General features: G+C 44.3%; 1 protein-coding gene across 1 annotated transcript; it reads left to right on the top strand.

Annotated features, from left to right (window-relative positions):
• Positions 1-7,838: 7,838 nt before the first annotated feature.
• On the top strand, positions 7,839-22,154 carry csf2rb (colony stimulating factor 2 receptor subunit beta). The gene is made up of 14 exons (XM_072442268.1): positions 7,839-7,967; positions 8,369-8,498; positions 8,561-8,724; positions 9,996-10,150; positions 10,219-10,363; positions 13,805-13,937; positions 14,187-14,353; positions 15,533-15,714; positions 16,388-16,559; positions 16,623-16,710; positions 16,988-17,054; positions 17,149-17,210; positions 17,700-17,865; positions 21,112-22,154. Exons 1-14 carry the CDS (start codon positions 7,886-7,888, stop codon positions 21,889-21,891), a joined length of 2,493 nt encoding a protein of 830 aa, XP_072298369.1. The 5' UTR covers positions 7,839-7,885; the 3' UTR covers positions 21,892-22,154.
• The last annotated feature ends 565 nt before the right edge of the window (positions 22,155-22,719 follow it).

The raw sequence follows: 22,719 nt of genomic DNA, 5'->3' as shown, positions 1-22,719 counted from the left end.
CAATACTGACATATCCATGTGCAATACTGACATATCCATGTGCAATACTGTCATACCCATGTGCTATACTGTCATACCCATGTGCAATACTGTCATACCCATGTGCAATACTGACATATCCATGTGCAATACTGTCATACCCATGTGCAATACTGACATATCCATGTGCAATACTGTCATACCCGTGTGCAATACTGTCATAACCATGTGCAATACTGACATATCCATGTGCAATACTGTCATACCCATGTGCAATACTGTCATACCCATGTGCAATACTGACATATCCATGTGCAATACTGACATATCCATGTGCAATACTGTCATACCCATGTGCAATACTGTCATACCCATGTGCAATACTGTCATATCCATGTGCAATACTGACATATCCATGTGCAATACTGTCATACCCATGTGCAATACTGTCATACCCATGTGCAATACTGACTTAACCATGTGCAATACTGTCATACCCATGTGCAATACTGTCATATCCATGTGCAATACTGACATATCCATGTGCAATACTGTCATACCCATGTGCAATACTGTCATAACCATGTGCAATACTGACATATCCATGTGCAATACTGACATATCCATGTGCAATACTGACATATCCATGTGCAATACTGTCATACCCATGTGCTATACTGTCATACCCATGTGCAATACTGTCATACCCATGTGCAATACTGTCATACCCATGTGCAATACTGACTTTAACCATGTGCAATACTGTCATACCCATGTGCAATACTGTCATACCCATGTGCAATACTGACATGCCCATGTGCAATACTGTCATACCCATGTGCAATACTGGCATACCCATGTGCAATACTGACATATCCATGTGCAATACTGACATATCCATGTGCAATACTGTCATACCCATGTGCAATACTGTCATACCCATGTGCAATACTGTCATACCCATGTGCAATACTGACATGTGCAATACTGACATACCCATGTGCAATACTGACTTAACCATGTGCAATACTGGCATACCCATGTGCAATACTGACTTTAACCATGTGCAATACTGTCATACCCATGTACAATACTGTCATACCCATGTGCAATACTGACATGCCCATGTGCAATACTGTCATACCCATGTGCAATACTGGCATACCCATGTGCAATACTGACATATCCATGTGCAATACTGACATATCCATGTGCAATACTGTCATACCCATGTGCAATACTGACATATCCATGTGCAATACTGACATATCCATGTGCAATACTGTCATACCCATGTGCAATACTGTCATACCCATGTGCAATACTGACATGCCCATGTGCAATACTGACATGCCATGTGCAATAATGTCACACTCATGTGCATAGAACTGCTGTAAATAAGAGTGTTTACTTTACCACTATGATTAGTATTATTTTGTCCTGTGTCAGCTTATTTTTATATTTTTATTTCTATTTCATTTATTTTTATTTTACAATTTTAATTAATTTTTTTCTTCTCTCTATTCGCTATTAAGAATATGAGAGGTTCTGTCCAGAGGAGTTTTGTCCATAAGAGTTTTTTTCTATTAAGAGTGTTTTCTGTTCTTTTCTTCTCTATCGACTTTGTGTTGCAACACCGAAATGTCCCCATGTGTGGACAATAAAGGCTGTTCTTATCTTATCTTGTCTTGTAATAACCGCATTCGTGTCAGTTGTACGTGTTTTGTTTGAGTGGATATTGTTCTCGTGAGAAGTTTAACCCATGAAGCGCGCATTCCTGCCCAGATCTACAACTTAACCTTATATGACAATCAAAATAAATACTAAATATTTGATCTGAACGTGTTTATTTGTGTAACTTCTGCGGCGTTCTGCGGGCTCCGGGCTCCGGGGGCTCCGGGGGCTCCGGGCTGCAGGCTCCTCCGGGCTCCGCAGGCTCCGGGCTCCGGGCTCCGCAGGCTCCGGGCTCCGCAGGGGCTCGGGGCACTGCAGGGGCTCCGGGCTCTGCGGGCTCCGGGCTCTGTGGGCTCCGCAGGGGCTCGGGGCACTGCAGGGGCTCCGGGCTCTGCGGGCTCCGGGCTCTGCAGGGGCTCCGGGCTCTGCAGGGGCTCCGGGCTCTGCGGGCTCCGGGCTCTGCAGGGGCTCCGGGCTCTGCAGGGGCTCCGGGCTCTGCGGGCTCCGGACTCTGCAGGGGCTCCGGGCTCCGCAGGCTCCGGGCTCCGCAGGGGCTCCGGGCTCCGCAGGGGCTCTGGGCTCTGCGGGCTCCGGGCTCTGCAGGGGCTCCGGGCTCTGCGGGCTCCGGGCTCCGCAGGGGCTCCGGGCTCCGCAGGGGCTCCGGACTCCGCAGGGGCTCCGGGCACTGCAGGGGCTCCGGGCTCTGTGGGCTCCGGGCTCTGCGGGCTCCGGGCTCCGCAGGGGCTCCGGGCTCCGCAGGGGCTCCGGACTCCGCAGGGGCTCCGGGCACTGCAGGGGCTCCGGGCACTGCAGGGGCTCCGGGCTCTGTGGGCTCCGGGCTCTGCAGGGGCTCCGGGCTCTGCGGGCTCAGGGCTCCACAGGGGCTCCGGACTCCGCAGGCTCCGGGCACTGCAGGGGCTCCGGGCTCTGTGGGCTCCGGGCTCTGCAGCCACACAAACAGGAAGAGGAACAACAAACTGCAGCTTCTGTCCTTTGCATTTTGGCCTGAAAACTTTCAAATTTGAGCATCAAATAATGATCTTAATAAAGAATTGTGCTTATTTTTGACACAAAGATGAATTCTCGCAATTTTTGTGAGTTCACAAACTTTTGAGAATCCCTCTTTTTGGGCTCTCGTTTAATTGTCTGCAGTTAACGGGCCAATCATACGGCATTTAGGGCCTGTGGACAGGACTGGACCCAATCACAGAGCAGCAAACTAGTCATACTTCGGTCCCACCGACCAATCACATGATGTGTCTCTGTGTTGACCCTGCGACGAGTTGGCCACTGTCCAGGATGTGCCCCGCCTAAGGTCTAAAGTCACTGGGATAGGCTCCAGTCACCGCGACCCCTGAAGAGAACAAGCGGGAGACAATGGATGGATGGACCGTCTAGTTTTTCTGAATCATACAAACGACGGCACTTTGTACTTTTGTGGATGAGACTGAGATTTAACACAATTTAGGTTTTTCTGCTTCTTTCATTTGTGACATTTCATGTTTTTCTAACGTCGCCCTTGTTAAGACAAAATCAGGTGCAGCGCCTTTAACTTCACGTAGTACACTCTTTTCCATTTAAATGTATAATACATGTTATAATATATATGTTGGTGACGAATACATCATCTATTTTGAAGGACATGCAAAAAGCCTGTTGCAGGGGCCCCATGAGGGCCCCTGGTAATGAGACAAAGTGATGGAGTGAGATGTGATAGAGCGCTTCATCAGCCCCGTGCACGCGGCCCACGCATCACAATGTGGGCCACATTACGGCCCACGTTACACATCACAATCAGCCCACATTACACCTCACAATCGGCCCACATTACACATCACAATCGGCCCACATTACGGCCCACATTACACAATCGGCACACATTACAGCCCACATTACACAATCGGCCCACATTACAGCCCACATTACACAATCGGCCCACATTACAGCCCACATTACACAATCGGCACACATTACAGCCCACATTACACAATCGGCCCACATTACAGCCCACATTACACAATCGGCCCACATTACGGCCCACATTACACAATCGGCCCACATTACGGCCCACATTACACAATCGGCCCACATTACGGCCCACATTACACAATCGGCCCACATTACGGCCCACATTACACAATCGGCCTCCACACGGGACACGCTGTCTTAAGTGCCATAATGGACTTTCCCATGGGCGTGGCCCTGGAGCCTGCACACTCTAGCTCTCTCTCATTTACATGTCGTTAGGCTCACAGATCGTCACGGCGACAGATGCGGCTCATCTCGATCATGAGGAGAGAGAATGTCACTAAAGACACATGTTTGTTTCTGTTTTGTGTCTTTATTCAAATGTGATGTTTTATTCATGTCTTTGCTGTGATCGCACCAGGATTTAAATGATGAGCCAGTTGAGAAAAACACAAATAACACTATTTACATCATATAATAAGAAAGTACTTTTCATTTATGGATTTATAAAGACTTTTGGACCCCAAACATTGGCATTCGAAACAAAAAAAGCAGATATTTCTCATACTATTACACTATTACTGCTGGTTCAGGTGGTACAAGACAAATAAAGACAATTTGATCCACAATCTGAACTTAAATAAGACGATAAGTTCAAAGTGATTGATTTAGTTGTATTTATCTCTCCAAAAGAACAAGTGAGTTTAGTCATTCTTTTAAGTGCAATGGCTTTTTTCTCATTTCAAGTTAGAAAATGCTCCTCTTTTTCTTATATTTGAGTAAAACTAGATCGTTTATGCTTGTTTCATCTTACAGTAAGATAGTCAAGATAATGATGATTTATTTTAGATGGTAATTCTTTCCTTTCCTTGCTGCTCAGATGAAGGTCGAGATTAAAACATTCTGCACCATTGTAGTCTGAGGAAGTTCAAAGATAAATAAGACCCAGGGCTGGACAAACAAACCAGCTGAATGGTCCAAGTTCCATCAAAATGACCTTTTTATTCAAGTAGTGCAACAAATAGTTAGTTCCTCATCGTTTCAAAAGAGGAAGAGTTCTGTTTACGGCACATTCTGCTCTGCTGAGTCCAGTCTAAAACCACAGTTAAATTCAAATTCAAACGTTAAAATGCAGCATCCGCCTGTTTTTCTCCACACACTTGTTAAACCTCTGCTGTGTTTTGTCTGCGCACGTTACAGTCAGATCATAACGTACCGACGCTAAAAACACACAACTGCAACTTCAAAAAAAACAGTCTTCTAAAACGCTGGAAGCAGTTGTTTCTGCTCATGACTGTTTCAACCTCGAGCCCGATGCAGAAAATACAGTTCAAAGATTGATTCCAGTCTCAAAAATGACACAAATAGCACGATTATTCATTTGCAAAGTAATGCACCTGCTTTTTGAATGATGTACCTTCAAACCCGTGAATATGGTGAACTTAATCCTCATCAAACATATGGAAGTTGGACTGAACGTCGCTGCGTTGATATGAATCTTTAAAACTTTCTCTTGTCTGTGTCATGTGATGTTTTGTTGTGGTTATTCATCATCTGTGGGAACATTCATGCTATAAAGTTGGGTTTCTTTGCTTGACATTTGTTACTCCCGTCGACCACACTGCGGTTAGAAGTAAGAAATGAAATGTCACAACAGGAAGTTAAAGAGAATGTGTGAGAAACGGGGGGAACTGCAGTCGTAAAGGAAGTTCCAACACGCGCTCAGAAGTGACGACAAACCAGAAACTAAAAGGTACGTTCGGTCATTATTTTAAGTATTCATATAAATCTGTGTATATAATCTTTACAATTGTCCACTTATTACTGTGACCTGTGTGAGATCGAGCCTAAAACAGAATCATACGGTTCAAATGAGGTCCATTTTGAACCATTTCTTCTTTAATGTGGATCAAGACGTTACCAAGCCTTAAAGGTACACTATGTATCTTAAAGGTACACTATGTAACTTGAAGGTACACTATGTTTCTTAAAGGTACACTATGTATCTTAAAGGTACACTATGTAACTTGAAGGTACACTATGTTTCTTAAAGGTACACTATGTATCTTAAAGGTACACTATGTAACTTAAAGGTACACTATGTAACTTGAAGGTACACTATGTTTCTTAAAGGTACACTATGTAACTTGAAGGTACACTATGTATCTTAAAGGTACACTATGTAACTTGAAGGTACACTATGTAACTTAAAGGTACACTATGTAACTTAAAGGTACACTATGTAACTTAAAGGTACACTATGTAACTTGAAGGTACACTATGTAACTTAAAGGTACACTATGTAACTTGAAGGTACACTATGTTTCTTAAAGGTACACTATGTATCTTAAAGGTACACTATGTAACTTGAAGGTACACTATGTTTCTTAAAGGTACACTATGTAACTTAAAGGTACACTATGTAACTTGAAGGTACACTATGTTTCTTAAAGGTACACTATGTAACTTAAAGGTACACTATGTAACTTGAAGGTACACTATGTAACTTAAAGGTACACTATGTTTCTTAAAGGTACACTATGTAACTTAAAGGTACACTAACTTAAAGGTACACTATGTTTCTTAAAGGTACACTATGTAACTTAAAGGTACACTATGTTACTTAAAGGTACACCATGTAACTTAAAGGTACACTATGTTTCTTAAAGGTACACTATGTAACTTAAAGGTACACTATGTAACTTAAAGGTACACTATGTAACCTGAAGGTACACTATGTAACTTAAAGGTACACTATGTAACTTGAAGGTACACTATGTAACTTAAAGGTACACTATGTTCTTAAAGGTACACTATGTTTCTTAAAGGTACACTATGTTTCTTAAAGGTACACTATGTTTCTTAAAGGTACACTATGTAACTTAAAGGTACACTATGTAACTTAAAGGTACACTATGTAACTTGAAGGTACACTATGTAACTTAAATGTACACTATGTAACTTAAAGGTACACTATGTAACTTGAAGGTACACTATGTAACTTAAAGGTACACTAACTTAAAGGTACACCATGTAACTTAAAGGTACACTATGTTACATAAAGGTACACTATGTTGCTTAAAGGTACACTATGTAACTTAAAGGTACACTATGTAACTTAAAGGTACACTATGTTACTTAAAGGTACACTATGTAACTTGGTACAATATGTTACATAAAGGTACACTATGTTGCTTAAAGGTACACTATGTAACTTAAAGGTACACTATGTAACTTAAAGGTACACTATGTTACTTAAAGGTACACTATGTAACTTGGTACAATATGTTACATAAAGGTACACTATGTTGCTTAAAGGTACACTATGTAACTTTTCTGGTCAGTGCCGCCACCTGCTTGTCTCTGTGGGGATGTTATTGCCTAAGCCTAAATCTGTGTTAAAACTATCAAAAATAAGATACTAATCAATTCTAATACTAATATTGAAACTAGATACAAGTTTTGACAGTTTAAACATTGACATAAACAGACTTTATCAGAATTAGCAGGAAAGTACTTTTATTTTGTGTTGAAAAGTCTAAAAAAACAGTTATCGAAATGAGTATTGAGCATATTGACAACAACAGTATGCAGTATGTACCAGAGTACGGCATTAAACGTGTGTCTCCATGAGAACAAGCAGGTTACAGGTCGGATCTGTGAAGAGCTGAGCCTGCGTGAGAATAGAGTGTGCAGAGGCGAGGGTCGTTGTCATGGTGTTTGCTTGTTGCGTCCATGGAAACAAGTTAAACTGACTGACTGGTTATTGTGTTCCATGTGATAAATATGAGATCAAGATAGTGACATGAGAATAATTATACAGCTTTTTATTTTTTTATTTTTTCAGCAAAAACAGTTGAAACTAATTGACTAAATGCAAGATAAATCCTTTTAGTTGTTCTTGTGTGGAACATTCCAGGCAGAAGCGTCACGTTTCCAGGACAAGAGCAGGAGGCAGTATTTGATTGTACTTCACTGTACGTGTAGTGACGGGATCACGCTGACGTAAAGACTCTATTTATGATGAATGAACAAGAACCGCAAACTCTTTCTGTTGTTCATCCTCACACTTCCATACATCATCCAACTGATCGCGGTTCATCACATTTTGCCAAACATCTAAGTATTTGAAGAACAGGAAGTTAAGACTTCCGTATGTAGTGACTCAGCTTTGCCCTGTTTCTTGTGAATTCTTCTCAGCAGTCGTGTACGAGCGATGGATGTCGTCAGCTGATCTCTCAGACCGAGCTCGAGGTGAAGAAACATGCTGCTTTTGTGTTTCCTGTGTCTCCCATGGGTGCTGTCTGCAGCAGACAGGTGCGCCCTGAGTAACAGCTCCCACACAGGTAAGATCTGACATGTCAGTACTTCAGTGTGTTGAGATGGCAACAGATGTGAAGGTGTGGCTTCAGAGTCAGGCTGGGCAGAAGATGTGTTAACAATCCACTAGAAATGTGTTCAAATGAATCAGTAAATGTGTAAATGGATCATACAATTCACCACAAAGGGACAGAAATATGACTTCATGTTTGAGAGTTAACAGTTATTTTAGTTTTGCCAATAGTCGATACTCTTGATATTCAAATCCAAAACACTGAGAGGCACATTCAGGACAGGGAAGAGGTGGTCGCCCTGGTGACATCGACTGTTGGACGTTGTAGATGTGGCGGTCACATTCACTATACAACGTCAAATGGCTAAAAACACACTTTATCGGATGAAATGAAAGGTCTTCTTCTCCATCCAGCGTCCCCGATCCTGACGTCTTTACAGTGTTACAACGACTACATGTCCTACTTTCACTGCACGTGGAGGGACGAGCCCGGGCGCCGCTCCACCGGACGACTGAAGCTCTGGCTCCAGACGAAGCGCGGCGGGTAAAGCAGCATCAGAGGATCACAGACAGCGGCACGTTCAACTGAACCTCTTTGTGTTCCAGGGCTGGTTTGTGTGAAGAGCGCGCTTCAGACGACGAGGGCTTCACTCACTGCAGATATAAAACCAAACTGTTTTCTTCTGCCACAATTTACACGGCCTTCTTCAAAGAAACGCTCAGCCTCTGCTCCACCGGTCACACCACCAGTCGGGATCTGTCCACGCTTTGTAAGTCCATTCTGTGCTTTAATATTAGGAATGACTTTGTGATTCCAGTGGGTCAGAGAGATGACCGTATTGTGTGATGTTAAATTCAGCCTCAGAAACTGAATTAAACCTGGGGGAATTCAAAGTGCATCTGCTGCTCACATTCACACGTTGCATACATAAAATAAACTGCATTATAAAGAAGACTTCACGTGTCAGAGATTTAAAAGTGGCAGATTAACGCGCCACAATAACTTCAATATATAAATAATGAAATTGCTAAATACTATTGATTGTTACTACTGTATATGATGGACCTGGAGTATTTTACTTGGCTCAAACATTCATATTTCACATCAAATGATTTGCCAATAATGTAAGAAAATGTGCCTTAAAGGTGGTATGGACGATTTTTTTCAGCAAATTTTTTATCATATTTCCTCGTGGCGTGGATAAATCATTTGTCCTGCCACGTATCAATCATAAAACGCACCTATCGCTCACCTGCAGCCGCGTCAGGCTCGTCCCCATGTTTCCGCGTGTCTAAGCGCATGGATCTATCATAATATAGTTCCCTCAGTGTACGGGACAAAATGAAGACGGAGAAAGACAGTTCGAGCTGACGCAGAAGTGGACAGAAATCTACGGGAGACGAGAGATGCGATGTGATCCGTTGCGCTAATAAACAAACGCACGTGTGTGTTGTATCAGTCCACACGGGGGAGTGGCATGAGCACGGGGGAGTGGCATGTACACGGGGGAGTGGCATGTGCACGGGGGAGTGGCACGTGCACGGGGGAGTGGCACGTGCACGGGGGAGTGGCACGTGCACGGGGGAGTGGCACGTGCACTTTCGCCTGCGTTCTCAAATCGCCGAAAAATCGTCCATACCGCCTTTAACCCATTGGAAAATACATTCTTATTTTAAGATCGTATGTTGTGTCAGAAATGTTACGTATTTTACGTCACATAAGCAAAAAACCTGTGCCAGGCTTTACATTATGATGCAGTTGAGTAATACATTCTGACTAAAGCTGAAATCATTTGTTTTCCAGGAAATATGTGTCACTTCAACTGAAATGTATATGTGACAAAACTCTTTACAGCTTTATTGTGACACAAACATGGTCCTTTTTCATTCACATCATTATAGCAGATCATAATTTCCCATAACCGTGTAGTTAGCATGTTTTTATTCCCGACATGTAAACCAAAATGTTCTGGACACAATACAAAGTGTAAATGTCTTCATCCTGCCGCGCCCGGTCCTCAGACTCATGTGTGATCCACAGTGAGAACCCGTGCACCGGTCGGCCTGAGCACCTCCAGCACCGCAGAGGGAGGCAGGCTGATCACATGGTCCAGCCCCTACCCACAATCCTCTCCTCTCAACGACAACATCACCTTCCAGCTCAATTACAGACCGGACGACCACGACGACTGGACGGTACGATTGACCCGGACCGGACACGACCGGAGGGTGTGGGCGTGGTTAATCCGTGCGGTTTCTCACAGTGGGAGGAGCTCTGGCACAATCAGAAGAAGCTGGAGAAGAAGAGGCTGATTCCAGGGGTCAGATACGAGGCCAGAGTGAGAGCCCGGGTCAGAGCGGGTCAGTGGAGTCACTGGAGCGCCCTGGTCTCCTGGCACACGCCGCCAGGTAAAACTCCATCCATCCATCCATCCATCCATTTTCTACCGCTTGTTCCCTTTCGGGGTCGCGGGTGACTGGAGCCTATCCCAGTGACTTCGGGCCTTAGGCGGGGTACATCCTGGACAGTGGCCAACTCGTCACAGGGCCAACACAGAGACATAGACATTACAGACAGTTCACGCTCACATTCATTCACTAGGGCCAATTTAGAGTCACCAATCTTACCTAACACATGCATGTGTTTGGACGGTGGGAGGAAGCCGGAGAACCCGGAGAGAACCCACGGTAACACGGGGAGAACATGCAAACTCCACCCAGAGAGATCATGTGATGTTGGTCTGGTCCGGGAATCGAACCCATGATCTCCTTCTTGGGAGGCAAGAGCGCTAACCGTCTTTGCCACCGTGCACCCAGGTAAAACTCATATTATATTATTATATTATACATAAAAGTCATATTTAGTCACGTTTTGAAATAACGACGCCTTTATTCACCGTAATAAAGCATGAACAAAGACTTCTGGTGTTGAATAAGTGCTTACTAAGCCTGAATCATTCTTTGTTCATGCTTTATTAAGGCTAATTCATGTGTTATTTTCGCAGTCCTCGCCGGTCTCTGTCAGACGTTCTTCTTTTGCCTGTAATATTCCAGAGCGTGGCATTAAACTCATCAATCCTGTCTTTTCTTTCTAAAATAACTGCCTTGAATATGCTTTATATAGATAAGTTTAATGCTGTACCGTGGAAGGTTCCAGAAAAGGGTTACACAAGTTAAACGTACAGTGATAAAGCATTCACAAACATTCATATAGGCCTTTTATATACATTCTATACTTACAATTAGAATAAATCAGCCATCGGAGGCCGAACGTGGCCCTCACAAAGAGCCCAGCCCAGTTTGTGTTCCCAGGTGTTCCGAAAACACTCTATTTTAATTGGAGTCATTTTCGTCAGGCGTTTCTTGTTTTTCTGCAGCACAAATGAAGTCCGGACGTCTGAACTCTGGATTCATGTGATTTACTTTAGATCACAGTCACTTTGTGTATTCTACAGCGACATTAGCACCGGGCGGCACAGCAGAGCATGTTTGTATGAACGGCAGATTATGCTTCATTAATATGTAAAGTGGGAGCACTACATTAACCTCCTGCTTCACTCCAGAGTGCAAAAGTGCAACAACAGTCGTCACTGTTAAAAGGCCTTTACATCAAGCCAATATGCAAATGATGTTCGGTCCAAATAGAGATGAAATCAGTTGTTTTCAAAGATGGCAGCGATATCACTACGTCGGGTTCATTTACAGATGAAGAGGAACCAAACTGGAGCCTATATCTTTTAGTTGACAAAGAAAAAAATACGTTTGCAAGATGGATGTACTTTTAGGAAAAATGATGACTTACGGCAGCAGAAATCTAAGTTTAGGACTTGAAAGAATAGTTTATGAGCTGTTCTGTGGAATATGAAGAGATGTTGTGCGTAAGCGTCGACGATCCACTTAAACTGGACCAAGCCAAGTCGAAAGTATCTCGCTGTTGTGTGTGCTGCCTGTATGACCCCTACACACTGTATGACCCTACACACTGTATGACCCTACACACTGTATGACCCCTACACACTGTATGACCCTACACACTGTATGACCCTACACACTGTATGACCCTACACACTGTATGACCCTACACACTGTATGACCCTACACACTGTATGACCCTACACACTGTATGACCCTACACACTGTATGACCCCTACACACTGTATGACCCCTACACACTGTATGACCCTACACACTGTATGACCCTACACACTGTATGACCCTACACACTGTATGACCCCTACACACTGTATGACCCCTACACACTGTATGACCCTACACACTGTATGACCCTACACACTGTATGACCCCTACACACTGTATGACCCTACACACTGTATGACCCTACACACTGTATGACCCCTACACACTGTATGACCCCTACACACTGTATGACCCTACACACTGTATGACCCCTACACACTGTATGACCCTACACACTGTATGACCCTACACACTGTATGACCCCTACACACTGTATGACCCTACACACTGTATGACCCCTACACACTGTATGACCCTACACACTGTATGACCCCTACACACTGTATGACCCCTACACACTGTATGACCCTACACACTGTATGACCCCTACACACTGTATGACCCTACACACTGTATGACCCTACACACTGTATGACCCCTACACACTGTATGACCCTACACACTGTATGACCCCTACACACTGTATGACCCTACACACTGTATGACCCCTACACACTGTATGACCCTACACACTGTATGACCCCTACACACTGTATGACCCTACACACTGTATGACCCCTACACACTGTATGACCCTACACACTGTATGACCCCTACACACTGTATGACCCTACACACTGTATGACCCCTACACACTGTATGACCCTACACACTGTATGACCCTACACACTGTATGACCCCTACACACTGTATGACCCTACACACTGTATGACCCTACACACTGTATGACCCCTACACACTGTATGACCCTACACACTGTATGACCCCTACACACTGTATGACCCTACACACTGTATGACCCCTACACACTGTATGACCCTACACACTGTATGACCCCTACACACTGTATGACCCTACACACTGTACTGTGATGGTTTGTGATGTATGTGATGTATGTGATGGTATGTGATGTATTTGATGTATGTGATGGTATTTGATGTATGTGATGTATGTGATGTATTTGATATATGTGATGTATGTGATGTATGTGATGTATGTGATGGTATGTGATGTATGTGATGGTATGTGATGTATTTGATGTATGTGATGTATGTGATGTATGTGATGTATGTGATGGTTTGTGATGTATGTGATGTATGTGATGTATGTGATGTATGTGATGTATGTGATGTATGTGATGTATGTGATGGTTTGTGATGTATGTGATGTATGTGATGTATGTGATGTATGTGATGTATGTGATGTATGTGATGTATGTGATGTATGTGATGTATGTGATGTATGTGATGTATGTGATGTATGTGATGTATGTGATGTATGTGATGTATGTGATGTATGTGATGTATGTGATGTATGTGATGGTATTTGATGTATGTGATGTATGTGATGTATGTGATGTATGTGATGTATGTGATGTATGTGATGTATGTGATGGTATTTGATGTATGTGATGTATGTGATGTATGTGATGTATGTGATGTATTTGATGTATGTGATGTATGTGATGTATGTGATGTATGTGATGTATTTGATGTATGTGATGTATGTGATGGTATTTGATGTATGTGATGTATGTGATGTATTTGATGTATGTGATGTATTTGATGTATGTGATGTATGTGAGGTTTGTGATGTATGTGATGTCACTGCCCTGCTGTGTGTGTGTCCCAGGAGTGGGCACAGCGCCCCCGGTGGACTGCGTGCTGTGGGACGAGCAGGAGGTGCAGTGCAGTTGGGAGCAGAGCGTTGAGCAGCTTCACTTCATTAGTTTCCAGCTGCTTTGTCGTGACAACAGCTCCTCCCCGTAAGTCCCTGATCACATGATCAAACATGATTGTAGCCCAGATGCACCTTCACAGCTTTGAAATACTATTATTATTATTATTATTATTATTATTATTATTATTATTATTATGCTGGGTTAGTTTGGTCCAGGACAGGCTTTGGTTTTGTTATATACGTTATGATGTTGAGGTTCTGGTTTAGTCCTGGTTTAGACTTGATTTAGTCCTGGTTTAGTCCTGCTTCAGCCTGGTTTGTCTTCACGGTGCAGGCTGGACGTGTGTTGTGAGCCAGCGGTCAGCGTGGAGCACAAGGAGCACAGGGAGGACCGGGTCAGGTTCAGCTGCCTCCTGAACCTCACGCTGCGCTCCACGTCTGACCTGCAGGTGGCGCTGGTCCCAACACGCAACACCAAGAGGTTCTGCTCCAGCAAACACAGTAAGAGACTCTGTAAAACATGTTCATCTCATTCTAGATTAGATTAGATTAGATTCAACTTTATTGTCATTGCACAGAGTACAGGTACTAAGACAACGAAATGCAGTTAGCATCAACCAGAAGTGCAAAACAGCAGTTAAAAGTGCAGAGTATGTAAAGTGAATCAGTGAATAAATACAGAATGTACAGTAGGGGGCAGTATGGGGTATGAGCAGTTGTCCACAATCACTGTGTGTGTGTGTGGCAGTCTACAGTCTCTGTATGTGCATGTGTGTGTGTGTGTGTGTGGGGGGGGGGGGGGGGGGGGACATTGAGGTAGAGAGTTCAGCAGGATGACCGCTGCAGGGAGGAAGCTTTTCCTGAACCTGCTGGTCCGGGAACGGAGCACCCTGTAGCGCCTCCCGGAGGGGAGGAGGGCAAACAGTTGGTGGCTGGGGTGAGAGCTGTCTCTGACGATGCTGCGCGCCCTCCGCAGGCACCTCTTGCTCTGGACAGTCTCAATTCTCAGATCATTATTCCATGTTATGAGACACAAGCTAATTATGATTCGATTTGCACTTTGAGTTTGGATAGCAGGTCAAAGGTCACATTTTAAAGCCATCTAGAAGCATTAATTAACATCTGAGGGAAGACGGACATCTGAACTGCTAATGACTAATACAATTTAATAACGTGATTAACTAATGACTAAACTACAGACGCGTTTGTCGAGGAAATAATTGCAGCACAAGAGAAATTATTAATAGCATCAGTGTGGCCATAATAATATATGACCATGGTAATTCAACCAGTTGTAATATCGTTTTTTTTTTTTTTTTTTTTTTTTTTTTTCATTTGCAATGGAATGCTGATTATTGTATATTGTATTTTGTTGCTTTTAATTATTTTGCTTCTCAAATTGCCATGATTATTACATGACAATTCATTATAAAAAAATGACTAAGTGCAAAACGCAAGTACATGAATAATAGAAATAAGTCATTAATAACGATATTTAGTTTTGACTGTTCCTTAAACTGCTTGTCAAGTCTAGAAAGAGACATCTTCACAGCGATTTTCCTTAAGTCTTTCAATCTAAATCTCACTTTTAAAACTCCCCTGCTGTGACGTGGTGGCGCCCTCTGGTGCTTCCGAGGCGCCACTGCAGTTCACTGTCACGCTCGTGTTTATGAATTGCAGTCCGACCACGCCCCCCCACCCACGTGAGAGTGACCGACAGGGGCAACAGCTGGACCGTGGCCTGGACCCCGCCTCAAATGCCCTTTTCAGAATTTGAGTCTGAGATGTGCTACTACAGCCACAAGATGGAGGCAGAGAGTGACGTGTGCAGTGACGCTCAGCTGCTGGGTCAGAGGTCAAAGGTGAGTAGATATAATATGCTTTTATCACCTACTGAACATAACATCAGCAGAAAATCAGTTTTGTTAATAAACCACAGTGTTGATGTTTAGTGATAAAAACAGGTCCACTGACTTTTAAACCTGCAGTGATATTTCACCATGGAAACGAGTGTCATACACATGTTTTTGTTTTTGAGAACTGGCTTTGTGACATTAAAGTACAAAGAATGTTCTGAGTATCCAAGCGTCAGTTGCAGGATTCATTTAAACACACAGCACATGACTAATGAAGAGGGAAAACCAGTGTAACAAGGTTAAAAGCTCATTTAAGTTGATTCTGTCCAATATTAGCCCTTAAATTCATATTTTTATTCTATTGCAGTGCCTTTTCTAAAATATGGGGTCGTTAAAAGCTCCTGTATTTAGCCAGTTACACAAAAATGTCATTAATAATACACTTTATTCATAAATATTCTCTATTCTTTATACATTAACATGTATTTGGTTGATAATGTGTTTAGAAAGTGGGATTGTTTGATTAGTTGACGACTACTGGAATGATTATGTTGTGACCTGAATAATCAGGACATTTCTAACTCAAGAAGACTTTATTTAGATAAACTGACTTACATTTATTTGCATTGATTCATCTTTGCTGTTCCATGATTTTTCCAAAGTAAAGCCTCTTTTGCAGCAGGACATCGGGATCCTGCGCGTCCCCAGGGGCTCCTCGTCCGGCACCATCGGGGGCCCGTCTCTGCTCCCGTCCCACACATACCGGGTCAAAGTGCGCACCCGCGTCACGTCCCCGTACGAGGGGACGCCGTCCGACTGGTCAGCTCCTGCAGAGTGGACGTCGCGTGCAGGTACCGCCCACACAAAGGTTCAGCTGGTGCTAGTGTGACTCCTCTGACCTCTGGACTGTGCAGCGCTCTGGCCCGTGTCCTTCTGGATCTACTGTTCTGCGGCGACGACTGGACTCTTCCTCGCGTTCTTCCTCCTCCCGGCCTGCAGAAGGTAGAACCTGGAACTGTAGCTGTTGGAGATGAAATAGTTGTGAAATACGCTCACTTTGCCTTTGGAAACAGGTCTTACATCTTTATCTCGTGAAATAAAACCATCAAATTCATACATTCATTAAAAACAGGATATAAATACAAATACACTATTTCTAGCTCTTTTTTTTTTTACACCAAAACGCTCAAACTTGAACGTCTTCATCCTTAAATAGCGAATCGACTCAAATTGAACGTATGGGAACAGAGTGATTTTTATTCAAATGTTTTTATTAAAGGAAAACTCTTCTGTGGGCGGAGTCAGTTCCCTCTCCAGGCAAAAGCAAAGCGTTATTGGACCTCCAGGTGAGACCAATAATGTATATGTATAATGTATATAACATACAGAGATTGTACCCATGAGAAAGTTGGACCAAACTGACTTTTCAATGTTTTGCAGACGGTAAAGAAACATGAATTTTACCTGTGTAAAGTTCTGGACATGGACAGCGTGTCGACTTGGTATGTTCCACTCTTTAAAGGGGACATATTATCCCAAAATGAACTTTAAATCTTTAAATCTTTAAGCTTTTAACCTTGTTCCAACCTTGCAACTGAAGCTCAAGTGCTTAAAAAAATCCTGTTTTCACCTACCCCCTATCCCCGCCCATATTCTCGCACTTAGTTGTAAGTATTTTAAAAAGAAAAGTGGTCCACTTTTCAAAAATAAAAACAGGTAAATGCTGCTTGTTACGGTAAAATGCCACTATGAAGAGGCGGGGCTTATCAGTTCTGTCGTTTTGAACAGGAAGTCAATGGACCTGCTTTTGTTTTTACGCCATTTTACAATCATGCGGTTTACGATGAACAAAATGTCAAATAATGTTCTACTTATGTTATAGTTCAATGTGAAGTACCTGAAAAACACAGTATATCTCCTTTAAAACTGAATATATCATAATTTAAAAACGTTAAAATTCTTGCACTTTTTACTCACTGTTTTACCTGCAGCTCCTCGTCTCTGTCCCTGTGGTCCCCCAAGAGCCCTGATTCCAGAGAGGAAGAGGAGGACGAGGAGGACGAGCAGGACGATGGCATCTGGAGCTGTGAGAACCTGCCTGTCTCTCCTCTGGACAAGTCTTCTTTGAGCTTCACTGGACCTTATATCTTCTGCCAGGTCTGAATCACGGCCGCTGCACACGGATAATGCACCACATGTTTCACACGTTATCTCACTGACATTTTATTGTGAAAAGTACAAATCTGGGAGTTTATTTTGTTTCTTGTCTGATGAGGGTTTATTCTTGAAAGAGCCTTTCAAAACTCACCTCGTTTCTTAACCACTAAAAAATTAAAATACAAAATATAGCCGCAAGCGGCAATGATCGGCCCTCACCACGCCGCCGCCACGCCGCAAGAGGAGGGAGCGGAGCTAACCCGCCCCAATTGTCCTTTTATTACATCTACTGCTGAATCTGTGACGCTGTCACATCTTCTCCCCTTTGTTTTACATCAAAAAGACATTTCATTTTGAATTCTTGGCAAAATGTGCGGCTTTGCCAAAGCCCTGAAGGGGAGGAGTTTGTGAAAGTCTAAAGTGTAAACATGTTCTGGCGATTTCCCCATTGGAATAACATGGGAGGTTTCTGTCATCGCTACGGCAACGCCATAACAATTATCATCATTTACTTTTTTGATTGGGATGCTAAAATTGAATTTTGTGTCAAATTTCGCAAAACTGAACACTTAACCTCCATATAAGATCTGTAGGGGGCGCTGTGGCACCAAATTTATTCAATTCACTTCAAGTAGGTTTAGGGCAAAAAGTTTAACAACTGATTCTAATTTGACGCAATTCGGACTTTATCTGCGCAAACGGCAGAAATGTTAAATTTGGGAGATTTCTGAAATTCTTGCTACAGTTTGTGGCTTCACCGCTCAGAGACCGTGACAGGGTCAATGTCATTTGAATAACTTTTGATGTCCCACTCCTCAGTAGCATTTTCACCAAATTTCAGCTTTTTAGAGCCAACGCCCTGGGAGGAGTTCATGCTTAGCCATTTTTGAAGCAATATGGCCGACATTTGGTTGGGCGGACGGCGTTGCCGTAATAATATTTTTTACTTCTCTTGTCATGATTCTACGATCAGATTTTTTTTAGTCATTTCCTATACATCAATACATTTTTGTACCACTCTCCGTTTACACACCCGCACCGTAAACGGTGTTGGTGAGACACTGCTTCCTGAGGCGCCGAACGGTTTGCCAGAATTTCTTTGGGGCCGACCGATAGTCCTCCTCCATGGCCTCCCCGAACTCCTCCCAGGCCTGGGTTTTTGCCTCTGTGACAGCACGAGCCGCGGCCCGTTTGGCCTGCCGATACCCGTCGATGACCTCAGGAGACCTACAAGCCAGAGTGGCCTGATAGGCCTCCTTCTTCAGTCTGACGGCATCCCTTACTCCACAGCTCCGAGAACATGGTCCACTCGGACTCAATGTCCCCAACCTCCCCCGGGACATGGGAGAAGCTCTCCCGGAGGTGCGAGTTGAATTCCCTACTGACAGAGACTAACGTTCCCAACAGACCCTCACAATGCACTTGGGTCTGCCAAGTCTGTCCGGCTTCCTCCTCCGCCAGCGGATCCAACTCACCACCAGGTGGTGCTCTACAGCTCCGCCCCTCTCTTCACCCGAGTGTCCAAGACACGCGGCCGGAGGTCAGAGGTCAGATGACATGACAACAAAGTCGATCATTGACCTCCGGCCTAGGGTGTCCTGGTGCCATGTGACCTGATGGACCTTGTGCTTGAACATGGTGTTCGTTATGGACAATCCGTGGCACAGAAGTCCAATAACTGAACACCGCTCGGGTTCAGATCGGGGAAGCCGTTCTTCCCGATCACCCCTCTCCAGGTGTCACTGTCATTGCCCACGTGGGCGTTGAAGTCCCCCAGTAGAACAACGGAGTCCCCGGTCGATGCACTGTCCAGCACTCCTCCCAAGGACTCCAAGAAGGCCGGGTACTCTGCACTGCTGTTCGGCCCCTAGGCCACCACAACAACAGTGAGAGACCTGTCCCCCACCCGAAGGCGGAGGGACGCGACCCTCTCGTTCACTGGGGTGAACTCCAACACGTGGCGGCTGAGCTGAGGAGCTATAAGTCCACACCAGCCCCGCCCACACCAGCCCCGCCCACATCAGCCCCGCCTCTCCCCGCGGGCAACACCAGAGAAGTGGAGCGTCCAGCCCCTCTCGAGGAGATGGTTCCAGAGCCCAAACTGTGCGTGGAGGTGAGGCCGACTATATCTAGTCGATATCGCTCAACCTCCTGCACAAGCTCAGGCTCAGGCCAGCGAGGTGACATTCCATGTCCCCAGAGTTAGTCTCTGTGTCTGGAGATCTGGTCGCCGAGGCCCCTGCCGTCGACTGCCGCCCAGATCTCTCTGCACCGGCCCCTTATGGATCCTCCTGCGGGTGGTGGGCCCACGGGAGGGCGGCCCCACATCGCTCCTTCGGGCTGTGCCCGGCCGGGCCCCGTGGGGTAAGACCCGGCCACCAGGCGCTTGCCATCGAGCACCCATCCCAGGCCTGGCTCCAGGATGGGGCCCCGGTGACGCCGATCTGAGCGACGTAAACGGCCTTGTTCTTTTACTCATCATAGAGGGCTTCTGAACCGATCTTTGTCCGACCCGTCACCTATACATGTGGGTCCCTGGTCCCTGACGGGTACTTTCGTTAATTTTGAGGGGGCTCCGCCCACTTTGTGTTTTTGGCCCTCTAAACAGTAATAATGTTCAATGTTTGCATCACATGTTTATACGAACGGAACATGCAAGAGATGGGGAACGTATTTGTGAGATACTCAGCACAAACATAGTGCTTTATATGAGGATGACGACCGCGTTTAATGCACAGTTTTGCAAAACTGTTCCATTTTCCTACTACCAATTAGTATGCACGGGGCGTGCACGAGGGAGGAGTGTTTGGATTTCGTGTGCACTTACGGAACTGGCGCTCGGGCCTAATAAATAAAATAAAACAAGCAGAAAAATAAAAGGGGAGAAAAGGAGGTTAAAGGAAGTAAATAAACTGCATGAACTCTGCTGCCCTCTGGTGGTTTGTCATGGCATAAATACCGATTTTTTTTGTTTGGGTTTTTAATGTTTAAATAAGAGTCCATGTTAATAGCAGTTCAATTCAAGAATAGTTTTGATTGGCTGGCATGAATTATTGTATATTTTACTGTATTATTATATTTCATACAATAGTAAACGTCTTGCTTGTACCTAAAGACAGAAAAGCTAATCTTCTACATCTGACCACATTATCTGGACTCTAAGATGGGTCAAATGCAGAGGACACATTTTCTTACCTAAGACTACTTTGTGTGCACATAATTGACCTGCTCTTTCCTTCATCTCAGGCTGTAGAATCCAGACCAGAGGGGGACATGTCGGAAGTGTCCTCTTGTCCAGATGTGGGACGTCCTGCCACAGAGAGGACTGTCTTGTTTGAAGAGGCGTATGTGTGTCTCCCCAGCCACACTGTGTGCAGGTCTGTCCAGGATCTAACCTTTCAAAGCCACGGCAGCACAGAGGAGGAACACAGCAGAGCAGAGGAGGAACACAGCAGAGCAGAGGAGGGACACAGCAGAGCAGAGGAGGGACACAGCAGAGCAGAGGAGGGACACAGCGGTGCAGAGGAGGAACACAGCAGAGCAGAGGAGGGACACAGCAGAGCAGAGGAGGAACACAGCAGCACAGAGGAGGAACACAGCAGCACAGAGGAGGGACACAGCGGTGCAGAGGAGGAACACAGCAGCACAGAGGAGGAACACAGCAGCACAGAGGAGGAACACAGCGGCGCAGAGGAGGAACACAGCAGAGCAGAGGAGGAACACAGCGGTGCAGAGGAGGAACACAGCGGTGCAGAGGAGGAACACAGCAGAGCAGATGCAGAGGAGGAACACAGCGGTGCAGAGGAGGAACACAGCAGAGCAGAGGAGGAACACAGCAGAGCAGAGGAGGAACACAGCAGAGCAGAGGAGGAACACAGCGGTGCAGAGGAGGAACACAGCGGTGCAGAGGAGGAACACATCTGTCTGAACCAGGACTACGCTTCTGACACTTTCTGGCCACAAGAGGGCGCCACACCAGACCGGGGTTATTGCCATCTGCCCACAGTTCTGAGCCTGAAACGATAGACTTGATGTTGAGGTTGGTCTGGACCCGAGACAAAGTGATGAAGATCAGATCAGAAATATCACAAAAAGTGTTTGTGGAAAATGAAAGCCAGTGGTGCCAGAGGCTGTACATTTAGAATTGTATTTAACATTATTTGTTTATTAACAGGAGATTATTTGTGACATAAACTTTTAGCATTTTTGACGAAGGCAAATTCTGAAATGTTCAGCATGTCACGCTTTAGCACAATTTTAATTAATACAACTTTAATGTTATGCACCCTGGATTTTTCTTCTCTTTTTTTTTCAATATTTTTTAAATTGTTCATAGTTTTGTGATGGTTAAAGAGTTTTGTTTTTGTTTCTTTGTCTGCACATATTATAACTCATATTATAACTCGATCATTTGCTCTAAATCATATTTTTATTTGTAAGTTATTAAGTTATTTACTCATAATGTTTTTACAATTGACACAATTTGGCCATTCTCGTGACTCACAAAATTTTAATTTGACATTTAAGTGTTTTTTAATCCAAAATGTATAAACACCAACTATCAAGGATTAGGTTAATTAGCTAAAGGCCTTTAATAATTAGCCTCTTATTTACATTCCTATGGAATCTACATTTGTCCCAGTCACTGAACTAAATGTTCAAAAATGGCTGCTTCTATCTAAATCATACATATATATCATGTATTTTGTTAAATTATGAGAAATAACAGATCTGGTGATTGTACAGAAGTTGCAGTTCCCCGGACGTCCACATGTGTCGCTGATGTGCAGGGTGAGTGCTACAGTGTCAGGTGCATGACAGTGAGCGCCTGGTGCCAGGCTCGGGTCATGTTTG

This window comes from Eucyclogobius newberryi, unplaced genomic scaffold (genome assembly GCF_026437365.1).
Source record: "Eucyclogobius newberryi isolate DKJ021-1_F unplaced genomic scaffold, fEucNew1.0.hap1 SCAF_13, whole genome shotgun sequence".
NCBI classification, from domain to species: Eukaryota; Metazoa; Chordata; class Actinopteri; order Gobiiformes; family Gobiidae; genus Eucyclogobius; species Eucyclogobius newberryi.
Note: the sequence above shows the minus strand (reverse complement) of the source record. Positions and strands in the feature narration are given on the sequence as shown.